The sequence below is a fragment of the Channa argus genome, chromosome 23 (assembly GCF_033026475.1).
Source record: "Channa argus isolate prfri chromosome 23, Channa argus male v1.0, whole genome shotgun sequence".
Taxonomy (NCBI): Eukaryota; Metazoa; Chordata; class Actinopteri; order Anabantiformes; family Channidae; genus Channa; species Channa argus.
The window spans coordinates 10,986,583-11,001,056 of record NC_090219.1 but is presented as its reverse complement, the minus strand read 5'-3'; the positions used below and the strand labels follow the sequence as shown (position 1 = coordinate 11,001,056).

General features: G+C 40.8%; 2 protein-coding genes across 2 annotated transcripts; both read right to left on the bottom strand.

Moving 5' to 3' along the window:
* Nucleotides 1–16: 16 nt before the first annotated feature.
* On the bottom strand, nucleotides 17–6,750 carry ftsj1 (FtsJ RNA 2'-O-methyltransferase 1). The gene is made up of 11 exons (XM_067493076.1): nucleotides 6,637–6,750; nucleotides 5,679–5,814; nucleotides 5,367–5,436; nucleotides 5,042–5,153; nucleotides 4,547–4,625; nucleotides 4,399–4,451; nucleotides 4,276–4,329; nucleotides 2,924–3,026; nucleotides 1,681–1,764; nucleotides 1,297–1,400; nucleotides 17–429 (listed from the first exon to the last, which is right to left on the bottom strand). Exons 2-11 carry the CDS (start codon nucleotides 5,797–5,799, stop codon nucleotides 265–267), a joined length of 945 nt encoding a protein of 314 aa, XP_067349177.1. The 5' UTR covers nucleotides 5,800–5,814; nucleotides 6,637–6,750; the 3' UTR covers nucleotides 17–264.
* A 901-nt stretch (nucleotides 6,751–7,651) lies between these two features.
* On the bottom strand, nucleotides 7,652–13,867 carry LOC137108798 (serine/threonine-protein kinase pim-3-like). Its single transcript, XM_067493841.1, has 6 exons — nucleotides 13,769–13,867; nucleotides 12,897–13,006; nucleotides 11,817–11,867; nucleotides 10,935–11,298; nucleotides 10,581–10,757; nucleotides 7,652–10,392 (listed from the first exon to the last, which is right to left on the bottom strand). Exons 1-6 carry the CDS (start codon nucleotides 13,842–13,844, stop codon nucleotides 10,202–10,204), a joined length of 969 nt encoding a protein of 322 aa, XP_067349942.1. The 5' UTR covers nucleotides 13,845–13,867; the 3' UTR covers nucleotides 7,652–10,201.
* Nucleotides 13,868–14,474: the final 607 nt, after the last annotated feature.

Sequence of the window (14,474 nt, the reverse complement as noted above, 5' to 3'; positions counted from 1 at the left end):
TGAGCTATTATTTAAAAAAAAAAAAAAAAAAAACTCAGACAAATCAAAACTCCAGTCTGTCCAAATAACTGGACAAATATCTAATACAGAAACAAATTCAACATGTCCTGGACCCATTGCTGTTCTTTTTTTTTTAAATTCAACATTTCTCCATCTTGTTATCTGATAGAAAACAAGATTTTCCGAAAACACCACTGTTCCTTTAATGACAACATTGTTGTCTCTTGGGAGTTGTTTTCCACCAATCAGTAGTAGTGAGACAGATCAGTTTGACTCAGCTGGTGGTTCTGGCCTCTGACTGGGGCCAACAGACAGAGCGTCCTCTCTGGAAAGCAGGTTGTTTTTGCGGAGGTGGCAGGCCTGCTGGTAGGGGGGGCAAATGGGCGGCTGGGCAGGGGGAGTGTACTGGTACTGTTTATCAGCATGCAGCTGAAGCAAAGAAAGCAGAGGAAATGGCACCAATAAATCAGAGTGTGTGTTTGTGTAGAGCAAAAACCACAACAAAATAAAGTCACTCAAACAAGAATGGCCTAAAATATCCCTGATATTTTTACCCTTAAAAACAGAGCAAATCTAGATCGAAATCAAGGCGTTTGAAAGCCAAGTGGTTATTAAAAAAAAAACAAAAGCATTATTTACCAGTCCATCAATTAACAGACTGTCCCCAGTTGAACAACTAGAAATTTACTGAATACCATCACAGCTTTCTCTTTATATGTCCCCTGAGAGCATTTTTTAGTTCAGCAAAAATTAACGGATTTACCTCAAACCTACGGCAAATTCATGTGAAATGTATTAAATTAGAAAATAATTAAGGTAATTTAATGGTTTTGAAAGAATTATATAGAGCTGAAGTAAACTAAAGACAATCCTCATTTTATACCTAGAAAGCAATTTAATCTTTAAAAAGGTCATAAAACTTGACAATTTAACATTACAGAAACCCTCACTGGGCCTATTACAAATACAAATAGCAGGAATTTGAGGAATTCAGGGAAAACATTTCTATTAAATAAGTAAAGGGCATGAAAACCATTCCTCAGCTTACTTTCTATTTAAAGTACTAATCTCAGAAATCCCTATAATAATGGATATGAAGCATTTCTCCCCCTAAAACTCTTATTTTGTACAAGAAAATAAAAAATAAAAAATAAACCACAGCAGTTACAATCATACTGAAAGATTAATAACAAATGGTAAAGTAGTAAAAATGGCTCAAGCAGACTAGTTTTAGTGTGTGAACAGTATTTCCAGTTGCATGGTGTAGAACAGGAGTATGAAGCCACGTCTCCTCACCTGCAGAGGGTAGGTTCTGTCTGAGTCGAAGGCGCTGAGGTCCCCACACGCCAAAAATGGAACGATAACACGGTTTGGACCATCTAACTGGTTAAAGTCAACATCTGGAGGACAGAGATCAGAAGGCAATAAATGGTCTGCTTATCAAAGCCAGAGTGACAACAGAGGAGAACCAGAATCCGGCATGAAGGGAAAGTCAAGTTGAACAGAGACTCTCAGACTCTCAATAAGGAAATCAGTTAAGTGGAGCCGTCACACTCATCTACAAAGACTGTGCGTCTCAGTCAAGTGAAACAATGCTGCTCCTGTCATCCACCTCCAAATGTTGTGTGTATGATGAGATTTCCAGATACAGACCATGAGTGGAAAAGAGCTCATAGTTACCATAGGAGTGATCCAGCAGGGGGTTGGACATGTTGGGGACGTAACCCTCAGGAGGCGAGTAATTCTGACACACCACAAATGCCTCTGCACACACACACACAGAATTTTTGTTGTTTCAACACAGTTCATGCAAATGTGATGGGTTTGGATATGAATTAATGGGGTGAAATTAACAAGTTTTTTTATATGATTTTGCATCAAGATTCCTGTTTAGTTATAATTCCAGAGTTCAAAGAGCCAGATGTTTCATCAAACTCCCGAGTCCGTGTCAAATGATGCTTTCACCCATCACTGTGCCCCACAGGGAGTATCACTCTGCCCTGTGATACATTTGCTTGGCCCCCACGGCAACATTCTCTAGGACCTGCAGTACATTTACAATTAGTCACTTAGCAAAAGCTTTTATCCAAAGCGACTTACAAGTGAGGTACAAGGAGAAAACATAGCATTAACGGTAATTTTAAACTGACCTCACATACTTTAAAGTTATTTTCAACAGCTACGCTTATTCAAACTAATAGGAAATACTCAGCAGCTTTACCCTTTATATAAACAATACACTGTATCTGCTCAGGCTCAGCTATAGTGGTCACCCACTGTGACTTTTATGGAAGTTAAATCTAAATGCCACAACCTGTTCAGTGGGCCAAACTTCATCCCCATTTTAACCTACAGGCTGTTTACAATAAACCTCGGAGTCGATATGGGTCAAAGCTGTGTTGCATTTGGAGAGGCATGCCATCTGTTAACAGGAGGTCAGAGGTCAGCGCAATTTCCACAAACTACTTCACTGAGTCACCCTCAGATTTCTTAAACGTCACATTCAAAAGGTTGTTTTTCCTGGTTCTGCTTTCCAAGTCACTCACCATTTCCTGCAGGTTGATGTTCTAACAGGTAGAGCAGGGCCTCCCTGGCCACAGTGCTGCCCACTGCTCTGGCCTTGAGCGTGTAGTGTTGTCATAACCTCAGTTAGCTTTTGGTTAAGTTCCTGTTTAAGTGTAGTTAACTCTTCCCTCAAGTCCTTCTATAAATCTCCCTTAAGCTCTGTAAAACCTGGAAGTCTTTTCAAATAAATGTAATTTTATAGAGCAGCAACATTTCTACTACCCAGCATCCCATCATTTTCCTCGTTATCTGAGGTGTCCGCTTAAGTTGTATAAGACCTGATGTATAAACATTGATTACATCAGCTGAGGATAAGGTTTGGCTCCTGTTCAAGCCTTGTGATTGGTCGCCAACTTACCGATGCTGGAGTTTCTGCTGCTGCGAGGCTTGGCGCAGGTGACACCACTGAAGAAGATCTTCAGCTGTGAGTAAAGCAGCGTCACATCTTTACCTCTGAAAATCTAACACACAAAGAACAACGAGGAATTAATACAGTCTCTTCCCACAACACTGTTTCCACCAATTTTCCAGACCCCAGATTCCCAAATCCAGCTTTTGCAAAACACAATGTAAGCATTTCACTCCTGCACATTAACAGAGCCTAATAGTCTAAAGATCGTGATCTAGAAAACTGATGATAATATGAATTAAAAAAGTCAAACTAATATTTTAGCTTTTATGGTATTTAAACTAACATGCTTCCTTATTATGCCCCTCAGTTCAACTGTGAATTTATGGTAGAGCTCAATATAATTTTAATATTTGAAGAGTTGTCACATTTAAAGTCTAAATCTGTCTGTCTTTTCTGTCCATTTGTCCTTTAGGGTTTCAGGCTGCTGTGGATCCTGGAGTGGAGAACACTCAATGTGCGAGAGAAGCCATCCTGCATGAAGCTGGAGGCTCAGTGGTAGCTGACCTGCTCCACTTTCTGGCCACTAGTAAGTTTTACTTCAACCTGTGTCTTTTCATTGCTCGTTTATTCCTTTACGCGACAGTCAGCGTTTAATGTGTGAAGAATGTAGGATCATTTTACTTCTCACAAATCTACTGCACAACAAATTAAAGAAAGAGTATTGTTGTGACCAAACTATCGGTCAGACGACGCAAGTTGGGCTTCAATGTCTTGCTCAACATGTGACCGGAGGAGCCGGGGATAAAAACCAAGGGCTGCAGGGTTGGAGGACCTACTGCGCCACAGTCGCCCACATCAATATGCTTTGATCCAAACCCTTCCGTCGTAGGGCTGCCTGTATGTTTAGGGTCGTTGTCCTGCTGGAAGGTGAACCTCCGCCCCAGTCTCAAGTCTTTTGCAGACTAACAGTCAGTTTAGGCGAACGGCCACGTCCATTATCCCTGAACTGTCTGGTGTGTTCCTTAGAGTGCTTTTTGTTCACTAATGTTCTCTAACAAACCTCTGAGGGCTTCACAGAACAAGTGTCTTTATACTGAGATTAAATTACACACAGGTTTAGTAATTAACTGTTATATATAAATAGCCATTTACCCATTATGGGACTTTTGAAGGCAATTGGTTCCACTGTATTCTATCAGAGTAAAGGGGACTGAATACAAATGCATGGAAATTTTGAAAAACCATTTATCACTTTCCTTTCCCTTCACAATTATGTGCCACTTTGTGCTGGTCTATCACATAAAATCGCAATAAAACACATTTACGTTGTAATGTGATAAATAAAAGCTTACACTTACCTTGGCTACAAATGTTCCTCCAGGTTTAAGGACATGAGTGGTGATGTTCAGAGCCTGAAACACAAACGACTTTTAGCCCAATGTCACTGAGAGGTGAATAAACACACGAACTTCCTTACTCACAGCCAACAGAAGCTGAGCCTGGATGTACTCGTCCACATCATGGAGGCCAGTAACTGTAAAAACACAACAGGAAGTAACTTATAACAGCAGAGAGAGACACAGGAGACTTAAGTGCAGGTGAGGAGACAGAGGGAAGTGAGCGTCTAACCGTCTGGAGCACCGTCACACACCACAAGGTCGGCCGGCTGACCCTCAAAGTGACGGATTATCTCCTGAGCTGTCGACACCTGATGAAAAGAAGAAAAATACACGAGTCAAGACACACACTGCCCCACAGATGCTACATTTAAAATCACATCAAAGGGAGGAAATGAGTTTGCTGAACATTCTGATTTCTAAGGCCAAAGCCTTCCATGTCTCACAAAGTCCAATGGAATCAACATGGCTGACTACGAGAAGCTCCGTAGATGTTTGGGGGAGACAGACACCATGACAATACTTGATACAATGTCAACAGAGCTTCTAAACACTGGAAAATGCATAAGGATAAACAGTGGATAATGACAGACTGTCACACCATAGCAAGTTTAGATGTAATTTATTTGTTATTGATTGTTGCCTCTTATGTACAGTGACATGAAAAGGTGCTTTTAAACAGAATGTACTATTATTACATTTTAATGATACATAATTAAATAAAAACCTTGGTTATGTCTCCCTGGATCTGGGTGACTCCTGGTAGAGGGGCCATGGCCTGTAAGTCCACTGCCACAATCTTCACCTCCTCACCCTTTTCAGCCTTCTCCTCCTGCCCTCTGAGTGGAAAAAACACACTGTTCATTATGATGGCACTGAGCTGCAGAGATGTACATCATAGAAAAAACATCTGTGTAACTCAGCATCTAAAATATTTAATGATGTTATATGTTATGGAACGTATTGTAGCCACACAGGATTTCGGTTGAGGTGAATGTATATCCATTGAACCCCCCCCGCCAAAAAAAATAGACAAGAAAAAAAGGAAAAACCTGAGTTTGCGACTGAGAACCTGACTCCAGCTGCCCGGCGCTGCACACAGATCCACTGCTCTGTTCACACCTGAATGACAAGAAATAACTGCATTTCTGAAAAGACATTATAATAAATAATACAAAAACACAACTGTGATAAAGCAGATATTCAATTGTTCGTGTTTTTTTTTTTTTACAAAGTAAGCGTTTTTAAAATTATCAGGATCTTTAGTCACTGGAAAGTTAGAGAGACGTAATGTAATTGGAAGACCTGTGGGGTCTCTGGGGTCTGTCTATGGAAATCAATCTCAGGTGTCCTGTGGGTCTCACCTGTGAAAAGATTGAACTCCTGGTCAAGCTGTAGGAGCTTGAAGGCACTCCTCGCTCTCCAGCCCTCCTCTTTGGCCAGGCGGTAATAAATGTCGCGCTTGTCTTTGGAGGAACGACCCATCCTGACCTCTGACCCCTGGGATGGACATCAGACACACAGACCAATAACACACCAGCCTGTATTACTGCCATGAAGGCCATCAATTTATAGTGTTTCCGCCACATTAGTGCGAGCACGGCGGCGCCCCGTGCCGACAAGAGTCGCCGCCATGACTACACAACGAGCAAAGAAGGTGAGTGAATGAAAAGAGGGAGCAACGTTAGCGAGAACAACTACGTAAATCTGAGAGGTCAAAGGGTCTTTTATGATCGTTAGACAGCGGTTACGTTCTAAACCTCCCCACAACCCTGCAGGAAAGACTAAGTGCACATTTCTCCTGTCTGCTCCTCCATGGCCTCTTTGCATTGCCCCAAATGAGATATGCAGGAGAAATTATATGTGTACAATAAATATATCTTATTAATATTCCCCTTGTTCTACTTGACCCTCACATGGAATTTACCAAGCAACATTACCAAATACATTTAAGGCATGAACTGGGTCCACATTCAAACAACATGGTTAACTAGTGAACTACTCAAGGCTCATGGAAATCTTTTACAAAACCTTTAGTTTTCTCTATTTAAGCCGAATTGAAGCGCGCTTCATATTCAGGCTATTTTATGATTTTAGTAGCTTTTAGTTACAATCTATGACGTTTTCTCATCTCACTGAAAACCGGTTCTTATCTTATCCTGTGGATCTTTTTGAACCTTTTCTGCGCCGTGAGCTTATTGTCTGCTGTTAAGTGTCTCAGACTGGGTCAAATACATACACGCCTACATTAATTATTACAAGCTAAACAATACGATTTGTATTTTTTTCTTCTTCTGGGCCCTTTACAGACATGTCACTTACCGTTCACGCGACGCTCTGGTGTTGACGATGGAAGGACCCCGGTCCATAGCTGTCCACAAACCGCCGGTTAAAATGACACAGGACCGAAGCTCCCAAAAAATACATATTTCTCTTTTTAAATACTACTTGTTCTTCAATTAGGACGACAACTTTAAAACACATAAATGTGTACTTCAGTGCAATTTCTGTCTCAAGAAAAGTGATGTTTGACTTGTTTTAAGCTGGCAAATTCAGTGTATAGTAGTAATAAGGGAAGCTGGTATAATGTAGTTGATAAAAATGAAGCCTAAATTTAAACTATTTTTGAAAAAGATTTTTATACAGAGTTTAATTTAAATTCATTTTTTCCTTTTTCTAGACTTTTCAATGTTTCCCGATTGCGCTCATCTCACTAGTGGCCACTTGATGGCGATGTAGAGACATTAAACAGAAACAGCCTAAATGAGTATTGCTGGTCCTGAAATAAAAGCCGATTTTCATATTATTTATTTGAAAGAAAACACAAAATAAAAGAAGGGAATAAATCTGGAGTGGAATTATATCCCAAAATACACCACAAAACATGCTGCTTCCTTGTTTCACCTGGTAGCAAAGAAATACATTTAGGACTGTATTCACATATAATTTAGAAGTATTTGTACATTACTTAAGTGCTCCTGTATTATGCTACATGAAATATACTTGTTCTTCACTACATATTGCCAGCTTTACTTTACAGGGTTATATTGTAAATTTGTTATACTATACTGTCATGTGCAAAAGTTTGTCCCCGTACATTTAATCCTGTTTTGTGTCAAAACATTTTATATCAATTCGTAGGTCTTATTATTAAGCAAATACATCCTCAGATGAAAAACGACATCTCATTTTTATTTTTTTATTTTTTTTTTAACCACGCCAGTTTTATTTAACAAATTAAAGCTAAGCAAAACAATAACTGGTTTGAGGTCTGGACTTCACCTAGATCATTCCAAAACCTTGATTCTTTATTTTCCCACTATTATGGTACAGATTTACCGGTCTGTTTTGGATCATGGACCTGTTGCAATAAATTAGAATGATTATTTAATGAAAATAATTCCACTTGACACAGAATATCAGTTTATATACAAAGGGTTTAATCTGTAAAATTCCCATAAACAGTTTCCTGAGAATTCTGTACAACAAAACACCAGAAGCTAATTAATGAAACAATCTGGTAGAGAAATTAATTTAAAAACAAACAAACAAAAAAAAATCTTAACCTGACCCTGATTTTACTTGTTTAACACTGAAAAAATCAGGTTGTCTTCCCTAATAAATAAAAATGTGTTTTTACAAAATATACATATATTGAAATACAAACTGAATATTTGCATTGACTGTGCAATTTGGATCAGAGACTGAAGGTGAGAGAGAGCGTAATAAAGCGATACCCAGCTCTGCCTGAGGGAGGAAACTGGAAAACAAAACTGTCTCAGTAAACTTTCAGAAACATTAAGCATTTACCTCCTTTATAAGCTACAGTAGGGGCTACAAAACATCCACCATCTAGTTCCTGACTTTAACACTGCAAAGGAATTACAGACAAATGTAAACACTGAAGAACAATTTTTTCTTTGGTGAGAAGAGGCTTTTCAAATATTCTAAGGTCCCAACATCCTTCATCACCACCAAATGATTAACTTAGCCCCCCCCAAAAAACAATTATTGGTGGGGGTGGGGCAGCTAACTTGGTTGGCTGATTGTCCAAGGTAAAAAAACAAAAAACAAAATAAAAAACAAAAAAATTCTGCCTAGCATCATGCCTAAAGCTCAATGACTGACATGTCATTGAGCTCCCCCATCTTACAAAACCCGTTTTGTAAAAGGCAAGTTTATCTATAACAGAAAAATCAGTCTAAAAAGGAAAAGTCAGACAAATCCCACTAACAGTATGTTACAGAATCCCAAGTGATGTGCAGACAATTCAGCTACAAATGTCTTTTACAATTTGGTTTGGTAGCAAATAAAAATAGCAAAGGGTTCAATAGAAACCGCTAAATGTACTGTTTAGACTGTTAGTTTTGGGCAAAATTGTGTCCAGTCACTATGCTAATCACAACTAAGCCAGTCCTATGCCTGCAACTGCTTTATATTTGAATGCATGTCAGACGGGGGGGGGGGGTAATCAATAACTGAGCCAGAGACAACAACAACAAGCTTTTTATCTAGAGATGTCACACTAATCCTTTGAAAAGGTCGATCTGGACATGGCTAATATCTGGGAGATGCAATAGTCAGACTGAGGACTTGCAAAACATGCAAGAACCTGAGGAGCAACTGGACAGTTTTGGACTAAACACCTAAAGAAAAAAAAAGCATGGGGCCCAGCCACCAAGGGCCACCTTGGTTTCGGTCCCTAGCGCGGATACAATCGGAGGGTTGTGGCAGGAAGGGCGACCGGCGTAAAAACTCATGCCAAGTTAAACATGCGGAACATGTTCCGCTGCGGTGACCCCTGAGGGAACAAGACGAAAGCCGGTAGTATTTGTCCCTTTGGCTTATTCCGTGAGTTCAGAGTCGCCACAGCAGATCATTGTCCGCATGTTGATTTGGCACCGTTTTTACGCCGGATGCCCTTCCTGACACAAACCTCCCGAAGTTCTACCGGGCTTGGGTCAGCACTGCACAGCTGGGGAGGGGAGTGGGCTGCTAAGGGCTCAGTGTCTTGCGTAGAGACACTTTGACCGGGACTGGGGATCGAACCACTGACCCTGTGGTCCGGATGACTGCCTTACCAACTGAGCTACAGAAAGCTGGTAGTATAATAGTAATCTGACATTCATTGAAATACTGAAAAAGTTTACTTCACTGGAAATAAACCGGACCCAGATTTGACCATGTATTTTCAACAATTACCATAAAATGTCCTATTCGCTGTAATTTCACTGGGAGATGTTGAGCGTGGGCAGTAGGTTCTTTCTTACTCCTGATCGCTGCACAGAGCTGAATTGGAGAAAGTGGCAACAGGTGTTTGGGAATAAAGAAACATGTCACTCACTGGAGCAGTGTGTCCAGCTCATGTGCTTAGTTTTTTTTAAACTATGTGGACAAGAGGTTTAGCACACAAACTGATTCACATTGCAGACTGGCAGACACTAAACACGAATAGAGGCAATACATTGTTAGTGGTGTCTGTATGGCAATTGTTGAAAAACCACATTAATTTGTAAAATGGCCCAAGTTATCCCTTAACAGTGAGGGTTATTTGGGATAGAACATCTTTAACCTTATCAAATTAACCCTCCTCCTTACTGCAGTTTGTTTTTTTTTTTCAGGATGAAGTTTATCATTTTGTTCCTTTGTTCACAGCAACATTCAAACTCAAGGCACTCTGAAACTGAACGCAAGACAGGGATTAAGCACAGGTGTTGAAGGTTCCTATAGGAGCTTCTCCATCATCTCTGAACGTGAGGGGTCCTGAACTAAGACGGAGACCTGCACCGTCCCAGAAACATGACCACAAGGAGCCTCAAAAAAAGCACCAGAGGACATGTGTAGGTGAAGTCCAATTAATGCCAAAAAGCAGCATTGCAATGACCAGTCAGAGGCTCTGCTGGCTGGAGGAGGAAGGCGTGAAGGACGAGTCAGCTGTGATGGTTTGGAGTGTGATGTTGCCATTGTCCACCTGCTGGCCCTCGCTGTCCATCATCCACGGGTGGAGGAGAATCTGTTCCAGGGTCGGGCGGTCAGATGGCAACTGGCTCAGGCACCAGCCAATCAGCTGCTGGCACTCTGTGACAAACACAAGGAGATCACGAAGAGCCACAGCAGGAAATTAGACACTACAGCATCCAAAAAAAAAAAAAAAAAAAAAAAAAAAAAAAAAAAAAAAAAAAAAAAAAAAAAAATCAAACTGGGTAGAAGTTTAGCATGTCTAAAACTGGTTCCTGTGAGCAGAGCAGACTCATCACTAGACTGACCTGTGGAGATTTTGCGTCTGAAGTAGATCTGTCCTCTCAGGATCTCCTCATCCTGTTCAAAGGGGATATCCCCACACACCATGTCGTACAGAAGCACACCAAGGGACCACACTGTGGCTGAGTGGCCGTGGTACACACCGAATCGGATCCACTCTGGAGGACTGTAAACCCGTGTCCCTACAGGAAGAGGAGAAGAGAGAGGATCATCTTTAGTATTATTTTTACATTTCTACAGGGGTTAAACGGGGTCAAAATGTCAAGTAATTAAAATTCCCTCCTTTAGCTGGCAGATTTTTGTTATAGTCATGGATAAAGATTATAGTTCTCAGATGACTGTTAGATGATCAGACTCACCATCAAAGTCAGTGTAGGCAGTGTCTTTGAGCAGGGCCCCTGAGCCAAAATCAATGAGTTTAACCTGTCCGGTCCTGAGGTCCACCAGCAGGTTCTCATCCTTGATGTCTCGGTGGATGACGCCACTGGTGTAACAGTGACGCACCGCTTCCAGCACCTGCAGAAAGAAGCTGCGTGCTGCTGCTTCATCTAGTGCGCCCCGCTCTGTGATGTAGTCAAACAGGTCCTGGGCAAGCTCAGGACGCTCCAGCACCAACAGCCACCCTTCTCCAGTCTCCCACCAGTCCAACAATTGCACCACGCCACCAAATGTCCCACCAACTTTCTTTAACAACACAATTTCCAGAGGAACCACCGTACCACACTGAAAAAGACAGAAAGTTGGTTTTGTTTTCAATGTTTTAATTGTCCATCAGCTGAAAACTAAGCCATTTGGAAAAAAAAAAAAATCATCTTTTGACTAATTATTAGGACTTTTACCCTCATACGTGATAAAAATCTGAACTGGTAATCAGACAATACATTTGTCAATGTCTATATACAGTATTTTAAACTAAGTGAAATCTGTAGTACGTTCAGTTTGGAAGCTGAAATTTTTAAACACAGGCCCATGCACTGAATGATAATTTCTTTTTTTTTTTTTTTAGATGTGGAATAAATTTTTCTGTTTATGTAAATAGTGTGTTAGAACTGTGTTTATCCAGACTTTTGTTTGCTGGTATACAGGTATTTGTAGAAAGACATCTTTGTCTCAGTGAGACAAAATGCTAAAATGCAGGATTAACAAACTAACACAGAAGCTAAGGTGGCAACGACTCTGACAGGATGTTTAAAAAAATAAATAAAATAAAAAAAAATTGTTTATCTGTAGATATATCTCACCAGAGAGCCCCACTCAGTTACTCTGTCCCTGCGCACATGCTTTACTGCCACCTGCATGGAAACAATCAAAAAAAAAAAAAAACACTATTAGCATACAGACACCATACAAGTATTTAATGGCACAAAATACAAGAAAGATAGTTGCATATGAAAACAAAGAATAAAAACCATGTTTAAAAAAATAAATTAAAAAAAAAGTGTTGTAATAATATGAGGTTTTGTCTTAAAAGTTACTTTAACAGAATTTAACAAATGGACTTTTTAAATGATGCCATTAAAATATTATCAAACATGTAGCCACTTCCTGTTCCTTGAGAGGAAAAAGACATTTTCTTTGTCAGTGAGAGAGGAGCAAGGCTTCTGAGCACAATGCTTTCCTTGTGAAAACAAAGACCACATGGTAGAAAGAACAGTGTCAAGTTGCACAGCTAACAATTAAAAAGGAAGTACACGGAATAAGCACATCTTTCCAAATTACGGGACTAAATCAAAAGGTTTTTTGCAGAATTCTTGTTCACTGTAGTATCATAGTAGCTGTGATAATGTGCAGCAGTTTTCCAGTTGCAAAGCCATAGTTAATGGAAAAATAGGTTTCGTTTCCAGATCAGTTGAGAGGGAAGCTATCAGTAAGCTATGACTTCAGCTCAGCAGCATGTGCTGTGAAAAACACCAATTTCTAATTTCCAGCTTTTGGGAAAACAGAATTACTCAAATGTATGAACTTAGTGCTTTTTTAGAAATATCATCACTTGTTTCTTTTGAGTGTTTTGGCCGACTAAACGTAATTCACTTAATTGCACAGTAACATTAGAAACTGCTTAGAAACATGAAGTTAAATAGATACAATTTCCCTGACTAATCAACTTTAAGATGCTTCTACATAAAACTCCTGCTGTCATTTTATCAGCTACTGTTTTGGGGACTGATGGTTCCCCTTTGAATTACAGTAGCCTTTTTGACATTGTATGACTTTTATTTTGACGGCTCAGGCCGGAAGCACTTCTGCTTCCTGTGTGTATCTTGACGCTAGCCGCCGCGGCCATGTGCTGGGACCAAAACAAAGCCGCCTTCCACTCTTACCGGCAGCCCGTCGTCTTGGCGGACAGCCGAGTACACGGTGCCGAATCCTCCGCTGCCGAGCACCGAGCCCAGCCGGTAAAGCTTGTCAAACGGCTGCTTCTCCTGTTTGCCTACAAAGCACAGAAGAAGAAGAAAAAAAAAACGAATTCCTTCTGATTTCTGTTAGTAAATAAACAGTGGCGACGCTGCAGCATTGCGCCAAAATCTGCAACGTTAAACCCGCTACTCCGAAAACAAAACGTCGTTCACAGCCCGTGAGTCCTTGTTGTTGTCGGGTGTGTGTCAACATGTGGCTTAATGCTTCACGTAAAAGGCCTCAGAAAGAATATAGTGCGTTAACTCTCTCTACGAATGATACATGTCCTGGGTAACTGTTGAAGAAATGGCGATGTTTACAACAACCCCGGGAATCACGTTAAGAATCCCATTATCTTAGAGGGCGGTTTTTATTTCCACATGTCTACACATTCAGAGACTCCACCAGCACCAGAATCGCCCGCTAGCAGCTACTCGATTGAAAATGTCCAACAATTATTCTCCCTTCTCCCGCAGTAACATTAAACTTTAGCCAGTTCTAGCCTTCCAATGTGAAGAGGAGGAGGCTAAAATTATCTGGATACATGTGATTTTCTTTTATACGTGCATGTGTATTGGATGACGGTAAACATGGCGGTTATTGTCTTCCTCATTGTTAGAAAGCCGGCTACACGTGTTACGCTGTGTTATGTGACCCGTCGTTTACCGTGACCTGGTTACAAATGTCGGTCTTGTAATGTTGGATCGAGTGTTCTAGATACGGACGGCGCCTGTGAACCTACACGTTTGTGTGGGTGAGGGTCGCGGCACGGTGAGCTTAAAGCCGCTTCGCTTACCTTGGAGCTGGAGCTTCGCCGGCAGATCCACGCTGGACGAGATGTGGGAGATGGAGCCCAGTTTAGACAGCAGCATGCTACTCGTAACTACTACCAAAAGTCACCACAGCTCACTGAAGAAATGCTCGTCTGTTGAACAGAAACGCCACATAAATAGCTCGGAGCTTCGCATTAGCGAAAAACGGCAGAAGCGTTCGGGAGCTCGGCCACTTCCACAGAAGCAGAGACGCGCGCGCCACTGCCCAGAGACCCGCTGCTGCCGATAATCAAGGACATCACATAGATCCTTCCGCCTGAGCAGCGTCGAAGACGAAACAACACGACATAACCCGGCGCTCCATACCTGCACATACACCGGGATAAATGCCGATGTGCCGACTTCTGTGTGTTCATCGCGAATTTAAGCTTTTACATAAGAAAACAGCCCAGAAACAAGCGAACTAGTTTTACCTGCTAGCACAGGCGTAAGGATACGAATAGGGTCACTGCGGCCCATCAAAGAGGTCAGCCCAGTAATCACCTCATAACAATATTAAGATAAAATAATAAAACATTATTATAATTTTTGTTATTATTAATTATCGTAATCCTATGAGTAGTGTTAGTAATAGTAAATTAAAAGGCGAAAAGACAAGTATTACAGACTAAAAATACATTCTCCTCTTGTGATACATAATATTGCTGATAACTCATCTTACAATTGGGG

What these genes read in the sequence shown, in the direction of transcription:
- ftsj1 (XM_067493076.1), bottom strand. Translation starts at nt 5,799, where the DNA reads ATGGGTCGTTCCTCCAAAGACAAGCGCGACATTTATTACCGCCTGGCC. An exon ending in GAGGAACATTTGTAGCCAAG is followed by an intron (nt 3,027 to 4,275) that starts GTAAGTGTAAGC and finishes TTTGTGTGTTAG; the next exon opens with ATTTTCAGAGGTAAAGATGT. An exon ending in CCTGCTGGATCACTCCTATG is followed by an intron (nt 1,401 to 1,680) that starts GTAACTATGAGC and finishes TCTGTCCTCCAG; the next exon opens with ATGTTGACTTTAACCAGTTA.
- LOC137108798 (XM_067493841.1), bottom strand. Translation starts at nt 13,844, where the DNA reads ATGCTGCTGTCTAAACTGGGCTCCATCTCCCACATCTCGTCCAGCGTG. An exon ending in GCCAAGACGACGGGCTGCCG is followed by an intron (nt 11,868 to 12,896) that starts GTAAGAGTGGAA and finishes GTTTCCATGCAG; the next exon opens with GTGGCAGTAAAGCATGTGCG. An exon ending in CAGACGCAAAATCTCCACAG is followed by an intron (nt 10,393 to 10,580) that starts GTCAGTCTAGTG and finishes TGTTTGTCACAG; the next exon opens with AGTGCCAGCAGCTGATTGGC.